At 40.3% G+C, this 22,934-nt stretch overlaps 1 protein-coding gene across 2 annotated transcripts in view; it reads left to right on the forward strand.

Moving 5' to 3' along the window:
• CWC27 (CWC27 spliceosome associated cyclophilin) overlaps positions 1-22,325 on the forward strand; it is a 138,136-nt gene extending 115,811 nt beyond the window's left edge. For both annotated transcript variants that reach the window (XM_081317837.1, XM_081317838.1), the window contains exon 14: positions 20,717-22,325. In XM_081317837.1, the coding sequence (XP_081173963.1) occupies positions 20,717-20,879 (163 nt within the window). In that variant the 3' untranslated portion in view covers positions 20,880-22,325. The remainder of the gene's footprint in view (positions 1-20,716) is intronic.
• The last annotated feature ends 609 nt before the right edge of the window (positions 22,326-22,934 follow it).

Below are 22,934 nucleotides of genomic sequence, written 5' to 3' on the forward strand. Positions count from 1 at the left end.
CCGACGCTTCATCTCCCGGAGCTCCGCGGTGAACCATGGGGCTCGCTGGGATCTGCGCCGGGTCAAGGGCCGCAGGGGTACAACTCGGTCAAGTGCCTCTGTGGCTGCCCTTTCCCAGGCTTCCACTAAGGCATCCGCCGAGCTGTGAGCAGGGAGTGCAGGTGGGTTCCCAAGCGTTGCCTGGAACCTATCAGGGTCCATTAGGCGCCTGGGGCGGTACCATCTGGTTGGTTCCGCGCACCCACGGTGGGGGGTGGCAAAGCGGAAGTCTAGCCGTAGGAGGTGATGATCGGTCCATGACAGGGGCATAACGGTTAGGGAGCCCCCACCAATTTCATCACGCCACCGTCCAGATAAGAAAACCAAGTCGGGGGTGTGGCCTCCCTCATGAGTCGGTCCTGAAATTATTTGCGACAGGTCCATGGCCGTCATGGAAGCCATGAACTCCCGAGCTAGTTCAGATGATCCTCCTAGGGATGGTAGGTTGAAGTCGCCCAAGACCATGAGTTTGGGGGATTCAACCACCAACCCCGAGAGGATATCGAGTAGCTTAGGTAGGGCTGCCGCTGCGCGATTAGGTGGAAGGTACGCCAGCAGCAGGCCCAACTGCGCCCCAGGACCGTATCTCAGAAAGAGAGACTCACACCCGACTATCTGAGGGACGGTGGTCTCCCGCGGGCTAAGGGTCTCCCTGATGATTACTGCCACTCCTCCGCCCCTACCATGGGGCCGAGGCTGGTGCAGCACCCGGAAACCAGGCGGGCAGAGGTCAACCAGAGGGACACCGCCCTCTGGGCCCAGCCAGGTTTCCGTGATGCAAGCCAGGTCTGCGTGCTCACCCTCCACTAGATCTCGAACAAGGGGAGCCTTATTAGCGACGGACCTGGCATTTAGGTAGACCAGCCTGAGCTCAGGAGGCTGCACATCTTCGCTCCCGGGTCCTCGGGGAAAGTACAGAGGGTCGGAGCGTCCCACTGCTTGTAGAAAGCGGGGATGACCCTCCCGGTGTCGATACGGCCCTCTGCTTGTGCACCTTCTGCCGTTCCCCACCGTCCTGGGAATTGGTTGTCCGTTAGCTCGCCACTGGGCTTTGTCGGGGACTGAACCCCGCTCCTCCCTTTCGCGAACGATCATAGGCCTGGCCTGTGCTATGGTTGTTGGAAGGCCCCCCTTCGCCGAGCAACCATAGTCTTCTCCCACCCCCCTCCCTAACCCCACAAAAAAACTTAACTAAGAACTTAATCAGGGGCCTCTTGTTGGACTTATGCTAGAGGCCCCTGACCCTGCCCGGCCATCTCTCAGAGGCCCAGTGGTCGGGCCCGTCATCAAGATTGGATGTAGTGTAGGCGGGTCGCACCCAGGAGAGGGGGGAACCCCTGAGGGTGTGCAGTACTGTGCTGGAGTATTGAAGGAGCATAGAGTCACAAGGGATTCCGGGAAGGCAGTCCCCTGGATGGTGAATTTGCAGGAGGGTCGAGTCGGGTAGGTGGGTTTCTGGACCGTCACCCAGCCACTGCCACTTGGCCGGGTGAACCCCAGAAGCAGGCCACTCCTCATCCTCTCACGATGGGTTGTGACTCTGCTTCCGGGGGTGGTCCAGAACGCACTCTGGGTGAAGCATACCCCATAGAGCTCCCACCTCTATGGGGTTGCAGGTGTAAGGCCAAGCCACTCTGCCACCGTGGCTTGCACCCAGGCCCGTCATGTCCTGTGGGAAGAGAGTGGGCAAGGATGGTTGAGAGTGGGCAGAAGGCAAGGTGGAGGGATTCATTAACTGGCGTCGGCTTTGGTGGTTCAGCCTTTGGTGGTTGGGGACCGTCCGGAGCATGGCCTCCCAGAGGTGCGGGAGTCCCTGGTGTCATGTCGCTGCCGTTGCCGTCTCCGTTCAAGGTGCCTCGAAGAAGGTGGCTCAGGGTGTGGGCCGGAGATGCCACGCCGCCGCCGCTACCGCCGCTGTCAAAGGCCCCTGGGCAAAAAACGGTCGACCGGGGCCCGGAGAGGCTGTCACCGCCGCCCTCGTCTTCGTTGCCGCCGCTTCCGCCGTACAGTTGGTCCGCGGCGCCTCCTTTGATCCCTCGGAGACGCCGCCGCCGCCTAGGGGCAGGCCAGGTGGTCGAGGCGGAGTAGAGACGCCGGCCCCATTCAAGACGGCTGCAACGGCTGCAGCGGCTCAGGGGGCGGGCCGGAGACGCCATGCTGCCACCGTTATCGTTGCTGTCAAAGACCCCTGGGAAAACGATCGGCTGGGGCCCGGGGAAGCTTTCACCGCCGCCCTCGTCTTCGCTGCCGCCGCTTCTGACGCACAGCTGATCTGCGGCGCCTCCTTGATCCCTCGGAGACGCTGCCGCTGCTCAGGAGCAGATCTGGTGGCCGAGGCAGAGCGGAGACGCCGGCTCCACTCAAGACGGCTGTAGCGGCTGCAGCGGCTCAGGGGGTGGGCCGAAGATGCCATGCCGCCACCGCTACCGGCGCTGTCAAAGGCCCTGGGGAAGCGATCGGCTGGGGCCCGGAGGAGCTGCCACCGCCGTCGTCGTCTTTGTTGCCGCCGCTTCCGCCGCACAGAGGTGATGCTGTTTATCCCACATTTTTCTAGTTTACCAAGAAGTAGGTTGTGGTTTACTTTGTTGAATGCCTAAGTATATTATGTCCACAGCATTTCACTGGTCTACTACCATGTTTTCCCAAAAGTAAGACCTACCCCGAAAATAAGCCCTAGTTTGATTTTTTGAAGGTGGGCCTAATATAAGCCCTATTCCACAAATGAGCCCTAGTTTGGGGGCTAGGTGCATGCCTAAAAATCAAGCTAGGGCAGGGGTGGGGGATTGGAGCTTACCATTGCAGCCAGGCCTCCCATAGATTGACACATGCCTCGCCGGCCCATTTCTTCTGTGGCCAAAGCAGAAGCTTCATTCTGCAGTTGAGAATGGAGCTCCGGCCTGCATTTCACAGTCAAAAGCTTTTCCGGAAGGCCTCTGCAGCTGAGAACTGAGCTATGGATTCAGAAGTGGGCTGGCTGTGCGGGGCTATCGGTGCTGCTGCTGTGAGGTGAGTGGAAAAGACAGCCCCCCAAAAATAACACCTGTTAACTATTTTGGAGGCAAAAAATAAATAAATAAGACCAGGTCTTATTTTCGGGGAAACACGGTAATTTAGTTACTCTGGCAAAGTGGCATGGTTCTGACAGATGAAACCCTTCAAAGAACTTCGAGTCATTGTTTACCTTAAAGAATTTTTATTCAAGAAGCATAACTTCGGCACTTACATAGTCAAAGCCAAAATCTGAATTCCCCTCTCCTGAGCACATAGTATTAAAGCACAATTCTCTCCTCTAATTCACAGTCATAAATCATATTCTCCAATTAGTTTGAAATGCAGGCTCTCCCTCCAATTCTCCACCCCCCCCAATTCTTATCGCCAATTCTTATCATCTCTTATTTCAATAATCTTGGTTCACATACTAGTTGCAGTGTTGTTATGTCTAATTAAACTTCCATGCACATTCCTCCCCCCCAGTATCATCTAATTCTAACTCTAATTCTAAGAGTAAAACACAAGAAGGAAAATGGTTGCAATTCCATATGTTGTCAAAGCAAAAACATCCTATGTTAGTAGCGTTGACATCCGCCCCCCCTACAAAAAGGACAGATCCTGTAATGTAAACAAAAGCATATGTTAGGGACTGTCTCTCGGTTTGTTACGGTGTTTCCTATAGGACCTTTTGATGAGTCTGTCGGCTTTCACATCGCTAGATTTCAACCAAGTGGCTTCAGCGAATATCCCATTGTACTAGGTACTGTAATTTCCTTTAAAAATTCTAGAATCAAGAATATGCTTTACTTCATAGTGAGTCTGACCCGCTACCATGAGGGGTCCGGGAGCCTTCGTAGGGGGAGGCCTTAAAGTAGAACCCCAAAAAGGTTTCAACAAGCTGCAATGGAAGACGGGTGAGCTCTCCCTAAAAGCCTATGGAGTTTTAATTCTACTATGACCGGGTTAATGATCTTTACAATGGGGAAAGGCCCCAAGAATTTCGGTCCTAATTTCTTACTGGGTAATTTGAGGCGTAAATATTTAGTCGACAGATAAACCTTTTCCACAACTTGTAATGTTCTTTGAGGAGCCCTCTTTTTATCTGCCTGCTTTTTATAGATCTCGGAAGTCTTTTTTAAAGCAGTCTTCATGGCTCTCCAAACGTCTTCCCACCCCTTCACCCATTGATCAAGTGTCTGAGAAGCAGAGGGCACCTGGGGGTATTCAGGTATTGGGCCGATTTCTTTTCCTGTGGCTACTCTGAAAAGCGTGAAGCTGTGAACAGAGTTATTGTAAGCCACCTCTGCAAAAGGAAGGAGGTCGGTCCAGTTGATTTGTTGGTAGGAAACATAGCATCTGAGATGTTCCTCCACCATCTTGTTAGCGGATTCCGTGGCCCCATTAGTAGATGGATGAAAAGCAGATGATAGACCTTGAGATGATCCAATTAATTTAAGAAAGCTCCTCCTAAACCTAGCTGTGAATTGTACCCTCCTGTCCGAAAGTATTCGTTTAGGGGCTCCATGCAGCCGCTAGATATGTTTCAAGAACAATTTAGTCAGTCGTTGGGCAGACAGGAGTCCTTTGCAGGTGATGAAGTGAGCCTGCTTTGAAAACAGGTCTATCACAGTCCAGATGACTGTATTTCCTCTATTTTCAGGTAGGTCTACTATAAAATCCATAGCAATTTCTTCCCATGGTTGAGAAGGGTCTGCCACCGGCTGCAGTAACCCAGCTGGTTTCCCTGGAACTCTTTTCATGGTGACACATACAGTACAACTCCTGACATAATTTTCCACATCCCGTTTTAACCCCGGCCACCATAACTACCGGCAGATGAGATGTAGGGTTTTTAAATACCCAAAGTGTCCAGCGTGCTTTACGTCATGGGTGTGTCTGAGAGCATTAAGACAGAGGGTTTCTGGCAAGTACAGTTCCCCCCCCCCTTGTAAGCCAAACCATCTCTGCATGTTAGGGAGGTTTGATTGCCCTTGAACCATTGATCGGTGAAGAGCTCTTGTTTTATTTTCTTTGCCCCAGGGTCATCAGGATTAGGGGCCCTGCTAGGCATGAGTTGATTAGCAATTTGTGGATTGGAGATAATTGCCTTGTTAACCTCTTCGCACTGGCTTTTGTACTGGGGCAGTCTGGATAGAGTATCAGCTAGGAGGTTTTTCCGTCTTGATATGTACTTTAGAGTGAAGTTAAAATGGTTAAAGTACTGCGCCCACCGCACTTGTTTCAGGGACAATTTGTAGGGAGTTTTCAGTGCTTCTAGATTTTTGTGATTTGTCCATAGTTCAAAAGGCACCTTGCTCCCTTCTAGATAGTGCCTCCAGTTTAATAAAGTCCAGCAGATTGCGAAAGCCTCCTTTTCCCATATTGCCCACCTCCTCTCGCTCTCACTAAATTCTCACAGGGTTCCACTTTGGTTCTTTTGCAGTAGTACAGCTCCGACAGCCACGTCACTGGTGTCGGCTTGAATTACAAAGGGCTCCCCTGGGCAGGGGTGCTTTAGGACCGGTTCAACAGCAAATAATATTGGTTTGGCATGATCTGTTTTTAATGAACACATGCTGGCTACTAGTTATAACTATTTGTTTCTAGATGTTCACAGATTGGTTTTTTGATTATTTTTCCAGTATCTTCCCAGGTATTGATGCTAGGCTGATTGATCTCCAGTTTCCTAGGTCTGTTTTTTTCCTTTTTTAAAGATGGGAACCACATCAACTCTTTCCAATCCTCTGGTAGTTCCCCAGTGCTTAAGGATTTTTTAAAGATATGGTATAATGGTTCTGTGATAACATTTACCAGCTCCTTCAGAACTCTGGGATATAATCCATCAAGTCCTGATGATTTATATTAATCAAGATCAGACAGGTGTTCTCTTACCATTTTCTTGCTAATTTTAATTTTTAGTCTGTTTTTACAGTTATGCATTTGGTAGGTTGGGCTGTAGTTTCTTTTTGCATGAAGACTGATGCAAAGAATGAGTTAAGCAGCTCTGCTTTCTCTCTACTTCCTGTTACTTCCTTGCCATCTTCTCTCTTTAGAGGACCAACTGTTTCCTTGACCTTTTTTTTGTTATTTATATGTTGAAAGAAACTTTTTAATTATCTTTGACTTTTATTGTAAGTCTTTGTTCATTCTGAGCCTTTGCTTTCCTGATTTCATCTTTGCAGATTCTGGCTATCTGCTGATATTCTGCTTTAGTTATGTGTCCCTCTTTCCATTTTTTGTACTTATCCTTTTTGTCTTTCAGTTCACCAGAGAAATCTTTGTGCTGCCATGCTGGTTTCTTCTTGGATTTCTTGTTTTTCTTTTTCAGTAGTATTGTGTTGGACTGGGCTTTTATGGTCATATTTTTCAGAATTTCCCATACTTCTTGAGTTGTTTTCCCCTTTAGGATTTTTATCCATAGAATTTTTCTTAGGCTCTCTCTGAGTTTGTTAAAATCTTTTAAAGATTAAGACACTAGTTGGATTATATTTTATTGCTTGTGTTTGCGTTATGTTGAATTCCAATATGACGTGGTCGCTATCACCCAAGGTTCTGGCAACTTCAACTCCTTCTATCACTTCTTCTTCATTAGTAAGAATTAACTCCAGTATAGCTTTTCCTCTAGTTCCCTCCTTTACCTTTTGGATGACAAAGTTGTCAGTTAAGTTGGTTAGAAATCTGTTTGATCTCCCACTTGCTACAGAGTTTATCTCCCAGTTGATATCAGGGTAGTTAAAATCTCCCATTACTGCTGTGGTATGTTTCCTACATACATTTGTTAATTGATTAGCAAAGAGTTCATCTATTTCTTTTGCTTGCTTGGTTGCCCTGTACTGTACACCTATAGCAATGTCAATTTTTCCTCTTTTATATTGACCTATATGGATTCTAGGAGGTTTTCATCCTTGGTTTTGTGTATTTCTGTGGAGATGTAGTGATCTTTTATATATAGTGCAAATCCAGCTCCAAATCTATAGCTGCTGCATCAAATTTATATTAAACCTATACCCAGTGCTTTTTTTCAAAAAAAAAAAAGTGCCGGAACTCAGAGGTGCTGTCACTGGGAGCGAAGTGCAATATAACTAGATTCTAAATAATCTATTTTTCAAAACACACAACAGTCCAAACAGTAAAAGTAAAGTCCAAATTAAGAATATTTCATTCTTAATTGTTTAATTTAAAGTGGTTTAGTTGTAATAGATGGTTATAGATTCAAAATAGTTTTCAAGAGTATTTACAAAAGATACTATTTTTTTTCCCTAGCATCAGCTAAATTAGACATATTACATTGAGAAAAATGTTTCCCATTTCTTTCCTGTTACCTTTATTGATTTCATTGCAGAGATGTTAACATAGGAAATAGATTATTTTGTTATCTAATTTTACCTTCCAAAAGACAGAAGCAGATGAAAAATGTGAGGTTCTTTCCTGTTGGCTTTTTTGAATTAGCTGTTTTAGATTCTAAAAGTTTAGTTCCTAAAGAAGTAACCTTGTAAATAATTTTAATGTCCTCCTCTAGTGCAGGGTAGGCAACCTTGGCTCTTTTATGACTCAAGGACTTCAACTCCCAGAATTCTTAAGCCACATGGCTGAGCTTGGAAACCTCAGTTTATAGTAATTAAGCATAGACAGTAAAACATCTACTAGAGGAGAAAAATCATATAATGGAATTTAAAACATTGGACTATAAATAAAAAAAGACATGCTGCTCACCATTGGGACCACACCATTTTCTTGAAGTAGAACATAAAATGAGTTTCCCATCTCCTTTATAGCTATTATGGTCTTTCCCTCCTTTAAAAAAACCGACAAAACAAAAACAACTCATCATAAACTCTCTGACTCTGAATTTTATTTTGGACTTTTTAAATACTTTTGGGCTTGTTGGCTGAGCATTGATAATACCATGCCAAACAGTGGAAAAATGTATAATTTGTGTTCTGAAACAAAAGCACAGACCTTATGTAACTTAGGTAACTTTGTACAAATGTGCTGATTATGTGCCCAAGTCTGAGGATAGTAATGCAGTTTTAATGTGAGGTAATGTGATATTTAAAAGCCACTATATAGAAATATTATTTTCTAATCAATTTTTGATGATTGGGGTGAAAAATGCATCCTTAAGATTATTCTTTTCCAAAATGGCAAATCATAACATTGAACATGTTTTAATATACATTATATATTTATGAGCTTGCCTTCTATTACATATCTTGTTAGTGTAGAAAAATGCATAAATACACAATGAAACTCAAAGACCATACGAATATAGTTTTTGCAATGCACTTGTCTATAGAATTAACCTGTTAGTGTTTCATGTACTTTAGACCAATTCCAATGGAAAAATTAGTATTATTCACTTCTGCTTTCTTAAAATGGAATTCAAACTTAGACAAAAGTTATATTGCTCTGCAATAATATACAAAGTTAATTAACCAGCTACATTTCAATGTGAACACAATAATTCATTAAACTCATTAATTCACTTTATTTGAATTTAATCATAGGTATAAATCTGACTATTTCTATAATTGTTTTTTTTTACCTTTCCTATAGACTAAACATAACCAGATTTTTATCCTTGCCTTATAAATCTAGCATTCTAAATCTTTGTGTCCACTCAGTTCAATCTTTATACATTTTGTAATTTTTCCTTTAAAGTTTTAAAGTCCTCAAGTATGGATAGTTATTGATAGGTTGGAACAGAGTAACAACTTTCATCATTTTAAGTTTTATATTACTGTATCTGGTCAACCTTTCTCTTTTAAAATATTTACTTGAAACATTATATTGCTTTTCATTATATCTGATTTCAAAATGGTATACTGTAGACAGCAAATATAATTCTGCATGAAAAAGCCCCAGTTTTTTTTAGTTAACCATTAAAACCACTCAAAATTCCCACATCAATAAAATATCTTATGATTGTATTGTATAGCAATGAGGATCTTCATGTTGTTGGGGTTTTTTAAATGGTCATTATAATAAAAGTTGATTATTACCAGCTTATTCAAAAAATTTTAATGTGATTAAACCTCATCAACTCACCCAGGACAATTAGAGCTCAGGAATAATGGGAGTGTAGCTCAGCCTAGACAGCTCCAGTTTACCATCCCTACTCTAGGCCAGTCTTATAGAGAAGCAATTTTACTCATTTCTTGTGCATTGTGGTGTAATGCCTATAATATTATTGGCTGGATATTAAAATATGCAATAAGTAACTTTCTGTGCCACAATTCCAGTACAATTGCTCTAAGTGGCAAATTGTTCTCCCAGAGAGAAAAGGAGACATGGAATGTTGCATAACATGTAGCTCTTCTGCCAGAGCTGTAATTTTTATTGTTAAAATAAGTTTCATCAGGAAAAGAGTTATTTTTCTTGCATTTTGTTCAATCTGTGTTTTTTTTAAAAAAATGGGTATTTAACTTTTTAATATTCTAGTTTTATTACATGGCGAAGGTGAAACATCATGGACATTATCTATGACGTGCATCAATTTATGTACAAACTAGCAATCTTAAATGTTTATTTCTGAGGCAATAATAAGGGCACACTGCCTTTATAATCCTCCAGGTGAATCTGAACAGATTTTTAATCGTGTGCAAGAATTATGAACATTCACTGAGCATAAATGAAATATTCTAGTGCCAGACAGATATTTTTATTACAGAGCATGCCAGCCCATAGAATCAAGTTAAATATGAGAACTTTATAACCAGGAAGAAAAACTGTTCCAATTGGAACAGAAACAATGCTGGAGAGAATTGGGCCATGTCACAACTCTTAACATTATATAGAACAGCGGTCCCCAACCTTTTGGGCACCAGGGACTGGTAATGTGGAGAGAGGTTTTTCTGCGGACCAGGGGAGGCATGGTTTTGTGTGCTGCCTGCATCCTGCAGATGGGGCTTTGCTTGTTTGTGTGGACTGGTTGCTGGCATGCCGCAGCCCGGTACTGGTCCACGGACCAGGGGTTGGGGACCCCTGATATAGAAACAGTGCTTGAGCTATATAGATTTTATTTTTAAAATAATTCTTTCAGGCTGTTATAGGCATTTCTTTCATTAAAAATGTAGGCCTCAACATCATATATCTGGGCACTTACATGCCCTAGATCTTGGATTTTCCAGCTCTGATCATAAAAGCCCGAACTGGCTACACTAGATAAGATTTGATTAAAGGTCTCACTTCTGGTTAATTGTCTGGGTCTGTTTATAGAAAGCCTTGCAATCCTCTATACTACTTCTGGCATTGTTCAAGTGTTGCCAGGTTCTCTGATCCCTCACTTGTTTGCTACCGTAAGTCTGTTCAGAGCTCTTGGGCCAGTGAAACAGCATAGCTAGGGTATTAGATTAATTGAATTATTGACCTACTGCAGTCGGAACGTCTCTGTATATTATAAGAGGTGCTTTGTAACTCTGTGTACATCATTCTGCTGTCTTGGATGACATCTGGCCTTCACATTATCATGTCTCATATCCATTTGCACTACTGGTATGTACTTTTGAAAGCACTTGATTAATCTTCTTTATCAAAACATTTGAAGTATGTTTCTGTAGCAGTTTTGGGAAATGTTTTAAATATAGTGTATGTGTGAACTGTTCCTGTAAATGATAGAACAAAGGCATCATGTCTCTGCTTCTGCAGTGGAAATACTGGAAGCATAAATCATGATAGTTTTATATGTCTGTGTCCTGATGCTGTTGCAAAACCCAGTTGCTTTTTTTATGGAGCAATGTGTCAGAGCTGTGAGTTCTGATAGCCTGCTTTTTTGTAGACACATTAATATCCCACCAGACAGATTGTTCAGAATGTTTTAAGAGCAGAATGACCAATCTGGGCCCCTCAAAATTGGGGTGGGGGGAGATCAATCTGGGACAGCAGTTTTACAAAATAGAATGTATGTTAGCAACTAGATTTTTTGCAAAGAATGAAAGTTTTACCTTGAGAATGCTGGGTGAGTGGGATTGCCAGTTGCTTATTCTCATTCATCATTGGGGTTGTGGCACAGTAAATGTTCATCTGTGGACATGAAAACACTTGCAAATTGAATTAACACTGTTGAACACGCTCCGAAGCTTACTCTCAGTTTCTATTCCTGAGGACCCAGATTGTTGGGGGCAATATGCCGACTCTGTAAACTGCTTAGAGAGGGCTGTAAAGCACTATGGAGTGGTATATAAATCTAAGTGCTATTGGTATTAAATAAAGCAATAGCCATTCTTACCTATAGGCTATTGGAGAAAGGGAAAACAGTGATGCATTATAGTCAGAGCAAATATTCTCCCTGTGATCTAGTTCTTTATTTTCTCACGATGTAAATGCATCCTAAATAAAATTTGAAATTATGTATCTATGCCTCCATTGTATTTACATTCCTTTTTTTTTTTTACTAAAACACTCAATTGCAAATACAGTAGAGGTCTTGTATTATTATACTGAAGGTCTTGGTCCAAACTGAATCTAAGTCTGGATGAACTTTGAAGTACACTGCCAGATAAAAATATAGGTGAAATGTTTTAATGCAAATATTTTTAAGCAATTCTGTCAAAAGAATTTGTTACCACTATTTCTGAGAAGGTTATTTTATATGTTAATTGGCATTTGATTATATTTATCATTCATGATGAAGTTTATGAAAGGTCTGTCAAGATTAGAAATAAGGACATGGTTATGAATATGCCATGTGTAGCAAAAATAAATATATATTATTATATAAGCAGTATATATTATACACACATACACCTCACATACACATGACATTCACAAGAAATTGCATATCTGCTATCTCAGAGGTCCCCAACCTTTTGGGCACCAGAGACTGGTTCCGTGGAGAGAGTTCTGTGGACCGGAGGGGGCATAGTTTTGTGTGCTGCCTGCATCTCATGGATGGGGCTTTACTTGTTTGTGCGGCCCAGTTGCTGGCATGCCGCGGCCTGGTACTGGTCCACAGACTGGGGGTTGGAGACCCCTCTGCTAACTCACTGATTTTCATCTAAAAACTGTTGCTTCAAAGTAATCATTGATTTTTTTATGTTTTAATATATTTTCATTGAGATTTTTAAGAAGATAAAAGCAATAAAATTTTAGAAAAGAAAAAAGATAAAAAGAAGAATATTGAATAGGTTAGGAAATAGATAAAGAAATAGAAATATAAAAGAGAAGACATAGCATTTGCACCTTTTGACAGTTGTTATAAATGCATTTATATTTTACACTGTCTCTCTAAAGTTACATCTTAATTTCCTTCTTCCATAAGTTACCCTTTCTAATCATCTAACCCAGGGGTAGGAAACCTTGGCTCTTTTATGACTCGTGGACTTCAACTCCCAGAAGTCCTGAGCCAGCCATGCTGAGGGGAAAAGGAGAGGTTTCCAAGCTGAGCGATGCTGGCTCAGGAATTCTCCACGAGTCACAAAAGAGCCAAGGTTGCCTTCCCCTGATCTAACCCATAAATCACAAGTTCATGGTTTTTTTTTCCTTTTTCAGCAAGAAATCCATAAGGAGTTTCCACTCACTAATTAATGTAATAGTTGACCTTTCTGATTTAATTTTTCCATCTCTGCTAGTCTGTCATCTTCACCAACCATTCCAATTGGAGGTAGATCAGAGTTTCCATTTTTGAACATATAGTAGTCTTGTAGCAGTGATCATATATAAAAATAGTCTTATGTGGTTCTTTTCTATTGTCTGTCCATTAATTCCTACAAGATATGTTCTGGCTTCAGTTGACTCTTACTCTTTAAAATTCATTTACCAACCACCTTGTTTAGCAACATAAATTCTGGTCCCAGTTGTAGATGTAAATTGAGGACTACCTGTAATGTCTTAATCCATACTGTAGCTTCTTTCATGATACCAAGGAGCAGGTATCATGGATGTGAATACAGAGGCTATCAAAGGTTAACCTAAGGGGCTTTCCCCCATGAACTGCTTTGTCCAGCATAGCATTTTAGTGAAATCCATTCCCATGAGGCAACCACAGTTTCCCAGCCTTCTCTGGCAACCACAGGTATAAAAGTAGCAAAGATATCCCTGCTGTTTGGCCTCTGATCAGAAAGTGCTTTGCATTGTCGGTTGGCAATGACATATCAAGAGTGGTATTTGCTCAAGGGCAGGCCTTTAAGGAGTTTTCGTTGTCAACCTTGCGACTTGGAAGGAATATTGTACAAATTTGGTAGCTTGAGCAATATAAAATAGGTTGGGGAAAGGCAGGCAGGCAAAGCCAGCAAACAGATGAATGCAGAATAGCACAGTTGCCCGTGCTGGCCACTGCTGTCCAAAGGTAGGACTTCCCAGATCTCTCTTGCAAGGTTGATTTCTATTGCTAAGTGAGAATTAGCTACGTTCTAATTGTCATGTGTATGTTTATGCACTCACATTTACTTTTCTGCTTTTGTATGTGTGGTTGCCCCCCCCTTTTTTTCTTACAAGGGGAAGCATTTTAAGAAGCTGTGTCCCAAATGTTGCCATCTCTTCCTGATAGCTGCCATTTTGTTGCAGTTGGCAAGAGTGGCTGTGTGCCACTTGACTGCCTCTGTGTACCACCCATTGAGAAGTATAGTTCTAATACTCTTGGAAGTCTGGAATTTATTTATCCACTTTCATTTCTTCAGAATTAAAGAAATGTGTAACCTTCTAGAGGCCTCATTTAGACCTCAAGAGATTTGTGTGCAAATTCTCTTTAGTAATTAATTTTACTGTTTTGAGTTTGGAGGCAGTACATCCATCTTTCTTCCATTGCTCCTGCTAATTAGCCTTTTTATCACAGTTTTGGTTTTGGACCAAAGCGTCTCTCTACCTCTCATGTGATTGATTAAGTACTCCCACTAGACTTTAAAGTACTTTTTAAGATTTGCAGGTCTTGTCCTTGAAGATTATGTTTGCAATCCACCAAGTACTGCCTCTGCAAATACTTCATTTATTTCAATGAGATTTGTTTTAAACAGAGGCTGTTCTGTACAGTGGGGGAAAGAAAAGGAGAAAGTACAGTCCTAGCAGAAGTGCTCTATTACTCAGGTCCTACTCATATCCTAATGCCTTTTAGACCTAATAAAATAAGTTTGCATAAAAGGAGCTAGATCAAGGCCTTAATCAAAATATCCTGCAGGAGGTACCAATTTAGTAGTGATATTTTTCAGTTTACTTTCTACAGATGTTTGTCCAAACCAGTGCACACTTAGGTATATTTAAACCTCTTAATTCAAATGGAACTAGAAACACATAATTTTGCGTAGAACCTTTGGGAAATGATAGATGCCTTGCCATCATTTCATTTCAATATTTATTGGGGGCTTTCATGGTTTTCTTCATCTTTTCTCTGCAATTTGATCGTCAACACTTTGTCAGTTCTCTCTCTGTCATCCTTGCCTTCTCTGTCCTGCTTGTTCTGTCCTCTTTCGTTCTTTACATGTCTTCCTTGATTTATTTTTCTTCTGGGTTACTTCTGTTTCTCATTTGCCTTCCTTTTATTATGCCACCCACTACATTGCTGGTAATGAAAAGAATGCCAGAGAGTTCATTCTTTCAGAACAGCTAACACTTCTTTTTTAGGTAAGAATATTTTAGTTTTGATCTGTGGAATCACTTAGCTGTTTTGTCTGCCTGCCTATTTTTTGCCTGCTGCAATTTTAGGGCAAATAGAAAAAGAAGTGTTTGCGGTCTTTTTCTTCTTGTTGTCATTTGCACTTCTAACGTTAGAAATAAGATTGTTTGTGCTATTTCTTGGAAATGTCCAAGATTTAAAGCCATACCTTCCCACTGGCTATATGCTTGAGAGGCCATGGCAAAGCCAAAACTTCATTTCTGTCGCTTTCTTTATAGACATGCACATGCCACAATCCTAGACACACATTGACTGTCTGGGTTCAACGGAAGTGCTGACAAGAACCGAAAGCTAGTGAGCAGGCAGATGATATGCAGCCAGTCATTCTTTCTGGAGATGCAGAATTGCATAAAATATCCTCACCATGGATTGGAGAAGGGCGGAGGGGGCGGGGAGAAAGCCATTTTTGCAATCTTCTGCAGGTTCTCTTACCTCATTGGAAGTCCTCTGACTTGTAATTTTGTTGGGGTAGGGAGATTAATAAATCTCCCATGATGCCTAGGACTTTAAATCCACACACTTCTTATATGCCATACTTTAGGAAGAGAATATTGTAGGGTAAATAGCAGAAGCCCACCACCACCATCACCACAACATTCTTAGGACCTAGATTCTGTGTAAGAAATATAGCCTTAAAGTCAAACCTTTAAAATTTTTATGCTTTAAACTTCAAGAGACCCTCTTAATATATATTTTTGGAAGCACTGACAAAGGCTGACATAATGTTTTAAAAGCCAGCTGTTTTTTCACTATGCTTCATTGTCAGGGTGAACCTAACGTACTATATGAAATATAGAGCTGATTATTTACAACAGTCATCTTTGGTGTATTTTGCAATGTAATTAATCATGCTAAACTAATTTGATTTTAAATATGGAAGTGATTTGTAGGTTTTCTCCATTATCTGTTGCTTTGTGTTGTTTATCCCGGCATTGCACAAGGGGCATAGTTCTAACCAGCCTTTGTTTTATGTGTGCATCTGTTTGTTTAGGCAAAGTTTATGGTTGTGTCTCCAACTTTAATATACTTTGTGGGCATACAGAATAAAACAGCACAAAACCTTTGTTGTCTATTGTTTGGTCTTTGTAGTTTCTGTAGAGCAGCCTGTTGACTAAAGCTACTGTATGCATCCTCCTGGCTGTACAATTATGATCTCATCCAGAGGCAGACAGTGTGGGAGGGTGGTTGCCTTGTATACGCATCCAGGTCATGTGACAAGAAATGAAGTTTTCCCCTTTCCCCCCTTAAATATCTCAATATTTGGCCAAATAGGGGTATTCACTAACTCTCTTTTGAGAAAGGGAGACTTCTTCTGCTAGGCCTGAAATACACAATAATGCAACTAACTTGATGTTATCACTTACATGTTTTTAACGTTCTGGCAGATCCAGAAGAGCTTTGGTGAGAAGGGAGCAAGTTGGGGGAATGAGGAGATTGTGGGGGTGCTCAGATCAACAGCTTCCAGCACTTGTAACAGTTGTCAGTTAAGTTACCTACCTCTATTGTTATGTTGAAAATAATACAGTATTGGATTCTGTATTAGTATTTTCCCTATTGCTAGCATCATGCTATCTTGATAACTTACTTTCAGCAGAGGCAAATAGTGTATTATATTTCTTAAATTATAAGGGAGTATTAATAATGAAAAGGGACGCGGTGGCTCAGTGGGTTAGGAGGCTGAGCTTGTCGATCAGAAGGTCGGCAGTTTGACGGGTCGAATCCCGAGTGCTGCGTAACAGAGTGAGCGTCTGTTACTCGTCCCAGCTTCTGCCAACCTAGCAGTTCGAAAGCATGTAAAAAATGCAAGTAGAAAAATAGGGACCACTATGGTGGGAAGGTAACAGCGTTCCATGCGCCTTTGGCGTCTAGTCATGCCGGCCACATGACCACGGAGACGTCCTCGGACAAGCGCTGGCTCTTCGGCTTTGAAACGGAGATGAGCACCGGCCCCTAGAGTCGGAAACGACTAGCACGAATGTGCGGGGGAACCTTTACCTTTTACCTTTATTAATAATGAAAACATGGTAGCTTTTTTAGAGATGTTAGCTCGTCTTGTCAGTGATCAGTGTCTGAAGGACTTAGGGGATATTTGGCTCTATCTCTTTGGGCTGATTGTTTTGTATCTGTGGAATGTATTTTGGGATGATTGCTCTTTGCTTTCTTCTCTGTGTCTCTGCATTATTGTTCTGGCTCCATTTGATGATCCCATCAGGTAAATCGCCTCTTCAGATTCTCACTCATTTAAGGAGTTGTTTAATAGGTTAGGCTAGAATCACCAACTCTTGTCTTAAAATAATTTGTATCCTTTTTTTAATTATTGATTTTATATTTCTTATTTATGTTAACATATGGAGGAGGAGCTTGGATTTAAGTTACTATAACTATGCTAATTCTAAGTGATTTTAGCAAGACATATTTGGGGAAAAAATACTGCAGGTAACTTGTTTGTAAAATGTTATAAGTTGTACTTCTTAAAAAATACAAAATGGAATTTTAAAACATCCTAACAAAATAAAATGACTAACTTATTTTGTAACTTTCAGTTTTATGTGTTGCAAAATTGAAACATGACCTGATGTAAACTTCTGTAGATAAGCACCAGCTGCACAGTAATGTTTCTTGAAGTTGTACAAGTTCAAAAGATAAATATATGAAATGTCAGATACTGACACCAGATAAATACTGTAAAAGTGCCTTAGATACTTTGAAGATCTTTAGAAAATATGGATTTTTTTTTTAAAAAAGATATTGAGCTGAATCTTCTCAGCACTTGGAGGAATGTTGCTGCAACAGTTACTGCTTAATAACTAAAGATTTTCCCTAGCTATGGCAGGAAAGCTTGATTCTGTAGGTTTCGTTCTTCTGTTGAAAAAATAACAATCTCAGCAAGAGATCCTTCTTCTGCTTTAAACAGCTGTTCGTTAGGAGATAAAACTTCTTCAAGCATGCAGCCTTACCTGTGGAGTTTTCTGTATCTGGTTGAATACCCTGTCTTAGGCTGTCCTTCTCCAACCATGTGGCTTGTAGATAAGCTGTGCTCAATTTCTGCTAATGGTCACGCTGGCTAAGCAACTATAGAAGATGAACTCAAACGCCTCTGGTGGCTACCTAGAGTTGCAAGAGGCTTTTTTGAAGGTAATTAGAAACAGAGATATAGATTGCAATTCCATCTTCTGATTTTTCTCTCAGATTGCAACCAAGATGACGGAGGTGCCTAAATCCTTACTCAGTTGGCAGTTTTTCTTTGCGCGAACAGTTTTGCTTACCATGGTCTTATATCACTTCATTTTAAAAACCTTCTTTGCCTGAGCCCATCTCTGAAGCATATATGAAAGATTTTTATGTGTGCATATGTTTCACCTACTAATAAAACCAGAATTTATATGTTAATCTATTCCAAGTTTTCATGCATCTAGAAGCCATCTCCCCATCTCAAAGATAGGGAATACTCCCAGCAAGCTTATAGCCTTTATATCTTTGAAACTTGATTAAGTAGAGTTAATACAAAGATGGTTACAAAAATATTTGTATTAAGAAGCAATATTATATTTAATTTTGTATTTATAGGCTGCTCAATTAATCTGGGTTTATACACTCAAATTGATTGTAAGGAGTGTGCTCCAGGAAAATTCTTTACCAGCTACAGAAGTCTTGGCAATTTTTTAATTTAAGCATTCATGAGAAACGATAGAACAAAGCAATGTGATTAATAGAGAAGTTGAAAGACATTCCTAACTGGTAACAGTGTCATTATTTCTAAGACCTTTCTGGGAGACTTCGTGTTTTGTTATTTTCATGTCTTTTTTGGAATACCGTAGCTTTTATATGCAAGCTAATATTGAATAATTTATTCAATATTTAACATTGAGTAAAGCCTGTCTATCTGTTTCTTAGTTAAGTTTGGTTTCTTTTTATTGCATTATATATTTACTATCTATATTATATCAAAAAGAATATCTTTAAAGGAGAATTAATTAAGAGCTTCTGAATAACTAAGAAAAAGCAAAATTATAACATTGTTTAGGAGAATGATACAAATTCAAGCGCTACTTTTTATTAGGCCCTAATTAACATAAATCTCTTTCCAGTGGTGTGTTAAATCAACCACATCTTTACAAGTCTTGTGGGAAAAAGTCCCCAGTTATTAGCATGAACATTTACACTTGCTGATCAATGAGTTTCAGCTGAGCTTGCCAACGATTATATGCACATTTTGCTTATTTTTATCTTGCCTTCATTAATTTTTTTATAAATAACTCAAGAATGTGAACATACCTAATATTACTTCCTTGTCCTGTTTTCCACACAACAACTCTGTGAGGTGAGTTGGGCTGAGAGAGAGTGATTGGCCCAAATCAAATCAAAATCACCCAGCTGGATTTCATGCCTAAGACACAACTAGAATTTCTGTTTTCCCAGTTTCTAGCTTGATGTCTTCACCAGTAGACCAAACTGGCACATGCTTGTGGAGGCAGCTGCAACCACTTTTGAAACAACTATGGAGCAAGGATGTAGCTACAGGAATACTTTAGAAGGAAACGCTTCATTCACACTAAAGTGTTTTGTGAATAATTTCTGTGGAATGATTTATGCAGCCCTATATCCTCTGTGAAATCATCATATCAAATTCTGCCTAATATAGGCAGGTATGACTTATAGCGTCCATCATTTTGTTTAGGCTAAAGATCTACTGTGAGGAGTCAACACTTAAAAGAAAAATTCTTAAATGGGAGGGCAGAGACACAGCATAATTCTATGCAAATTTTTCTGTTACCAAAATTATACAATCTTTTCCAGTAATTGAGATTTAAAGCCTGAAGGACCAGCAAAATATAAACTGATGTGGGGGACAAGCATAATTATCAAAAGCCATAAAAATGTTAATGGCCATAGTCTAAATGCACATAAGTGGTACAGACTGTATACACAAGAGAATTGAGAATTTATTGTGAGGTCTTTTCTCATATGTATTTGCTTGAGCAAGGTTGACTCAGCCTTCCATCCTTCCGAGGTAGGTAAAATGAGGACCCAGATTGTTGGGGGCAATAAGCTGACTTTGTAATAATGCCGCTTGGGGGGGGGGGCGAAAGCCCTAATAAAAAGCAGGCATATACATAGAATGAAGGCTATTGCTAAGCACATTGATTTATGCTTAGATTGTAAGCAGCCCTGAGTCTTCGGAGAAGGGCGGGATATAAATGGGATAAAAAAAATTGGCCCTAAGAATAAAAACACGTGGTCTGTGGATGAACTTAGTTGAGGGAGAGAAAGCAATGAGAGGTAATTCGGCCATTCAGTATGCAATCATAAATAGGGCTAGATGTCAAAGCAAAACAAAACACCAACAATACTTGATGGATATTCTGAAGCCAACCAAATTAGATATGGTGGTCTTTCATAGCAATTCCAGTTAATTGCTTGGAGGTTTTAAAATGGAATCTCCTTTCATTTGATCTGGACTTAACATATTTGGCTATCTTACATGTTTATGTATAGTAGACCTTGCAATGCTTCAATGCCACCTCAAGAAAGTGCTTTGTAACATGCAGGGCCACACATGCAGCTTCTTGTTTGCAGCAGTTTAGTAGGCTGAGCTTTTTCCATAGTAGAATCATCCAGCTTCCTTCTGTAGCTGATATGCAATTACAGGAAAAGTCATGGCTGCTTCAAGAGATTTTGGACAGGTACCACATTTATGATCCTGTGCATATGGAATATGCTTCACAACCCCAGGATAAAGCTGTAACAAATGGGATTTGTTATTTGTTGGTGTTTTATTCTATTTATTGACAAAAAATAAAGAGGATGGTGGCAGTGGCAAGGGTGGATATGGGGTTTCCAAAGGAAGAGGGAATGAAATGTCCGAGTTGTTTTTGGTAGAAATTGATCCAGGAGACACCAGAATTCAAATGTCTAATAAGGAAACTATGTTCCTAATTTTTACTTTCATTGTTCGCAATTCTTTTTGGTAAGACTGTTTATGATGTTCTGTCTGCAAGTAATGTTTTGTTCAGGCTTTATTTGCTTACAGTATCTAAAGTTTGTCCAGCTACAATGTTGTGTTTTTTTTAAACTTCGTAGGATGTCACATGTGCTCCACTTTGAGGATAAAACCAGAAAAGTAAAAGATGCAAGTGTACAAGATGAAGACACATTTGAAATTTATGATCCTCGTAACCCTGTTAATAAGAGGAGAAGGGAGGAAAGCAAAAAGATTCTGAGAGAAAAAAAGACAAGGAGATGAAATGAGCGGCAAAACTCACCAGATCCAGTTTGGAAAAGTACGTTGTGAACATTCTGTCTCTGCAGAAGTTGGTGTCCCAAAATATATCACTTACAAGGTGTGAAAAGGAATCTGGGGTCTAATTTGGAAGCAGAGCTATCGCCTCTGTTTTGTGAATTCTGATGTAAAATAAGCAGGTCTTCTCAGCAAAGTCCTTGGAGTCTATTTTTAGTCATTATTGTTAATAAATAGTTCATTTTCCACACTCTGTTCCATTTTCTATGTATTTGCATTGTTAAATAGAGGATTTTATATTTATAATCTTCTCAGAACACTGAAAACTTTTTCCAGAATGTAGAACAAAAGGATTTGGCATTACTGAAAAATAATATTATCACTCCTGGTAACAAACTCAGACGTTTAGTGCTGGTAGAATTGGAGAGAAGCAGCAGAGAGTATCAGCATGCTCAAGAAAATCCTAAGGTTGAGGAATAGTAGCAACAACTAAAACCGTCATGGAAGTAATAGATGACAAAACAAAAATAAAAAAACAACAACCCAGGATGATAACAGATTGGGCAAGCTCTTTTATCAGAACTGTACTTTGAAAGAAGAGTAGGAGAGAGAGTATAGAATGGCCTGAATATTTGTAGCTCAGGGTTGAACTATGAGGCCTTTGGTACTCTCTTGGTTTTACAGATATTTCACGATGTTCACTGTGCACTAATGATAATTGGATAATAAAGATCTGCAAGTAAATAACCAACTCAGAGAGCACCAAAGACCCTATAGAATGACTAGTTCTAATTGCAGTAACTTGCAAGGCTCTTGCAACTCATTCTGTAATTGCAAGTCCATTTCTGATGCATAACGTAATCTGTGGTACAGTGTGTGAAAAGGTTCACAATCTTGATTTACATCTGTTGTCTCATATATTTGAAATCCATTGCTTACCATTTGATCTGAATCACTTTGTAAGCAAGCTTCCTCAATAATAAATATCTATTCTATAATGCATGTGTGCAGAAGTATTCTTGAAAAGAATCTCACCATATCTTCCTTATTTAAACTGCAATCTGTGATATTGTTAGCACTTCCACTTTAACTTCAGAACTATTTGTATACCTTGAACACACTTTGCATTAGAACAAAATTAAAGTGTGACAAAGTTAATAATCTGGAAGCAAAGGGCCAAGAATGAATGGGGACATACAAAGATTCAACAATGTTGTGTATTGCTGCTTCATATATATTTCCTTCATTTGGTGAGCATTGCGATAATTAAAATAATGAGCAGCAATCCAATCAATCTGCATAACACAAGTCAAAGGAAGGCTGAGCAATCAATTTATTATCTCTCCATATACACTTGTTTATGTGTTTTACACAGGAATAGGAAGGAACAATTTGGATATTTTTAAACTACACAAAATGTACCTTTTTAATGAAATAAAATACACATTTTTGAATATATTTAGATGTTTTACGTATTTGTTGACATATCTGATCTGAAAACAGTTGCAACAAAGATGTGCCCCCACATCAAAATATAACTATGTTCAAGTATCTGTGCGAACCTACATAGGGCTAAAGTGCAGATCAAATAGAACTTCAAGCATTCTTTTAGCTCTTCTTTCTAACTCTGTTGTGGCACTTAAATTACAATTGAACAACTGGATTTCTGGCTTACTATTTAATCACAGTAGCAATTATAGAGCAGGGGTGTCAAACTTGCAACGTCACATCACATGTCACGACATATCGCAACTTTTTTTCCATTGCTGGCAATGGGGTGGGCGCGGTTTCGCCATGACGCATCCAGCTCACGGGCCAGCAGTTTGACACCCCTGTTATAGCCTGTGAGATGGGAGATGTTGCCATGGGTCTTTTAACATTTGTATCTCCAGCACTCAGAAGAAGGCACCCTTCACATACCTTTGACCAGAATTACTTCACCTTTTATGGGTTAAGAAGAGGTTACAGACCTGATGATTTCCATTCAGATTAAATATAGAGTCCTTTATTAAATTCAGTTTTAAAGATGCTAAGAAATTCAACTTGCCCAATAGTCATAAT

This window comes from Vipera berus (genome assembly GCF_964194415.1).
Source record: "Vipera berus genome assembly, chromosome: 2".
Taxonomy (NCBI): Eukaryota; Metazoa; Chordata; class Lepidosauria; order Squamata; family Viperidae; genus Vipera; species Vipera berus.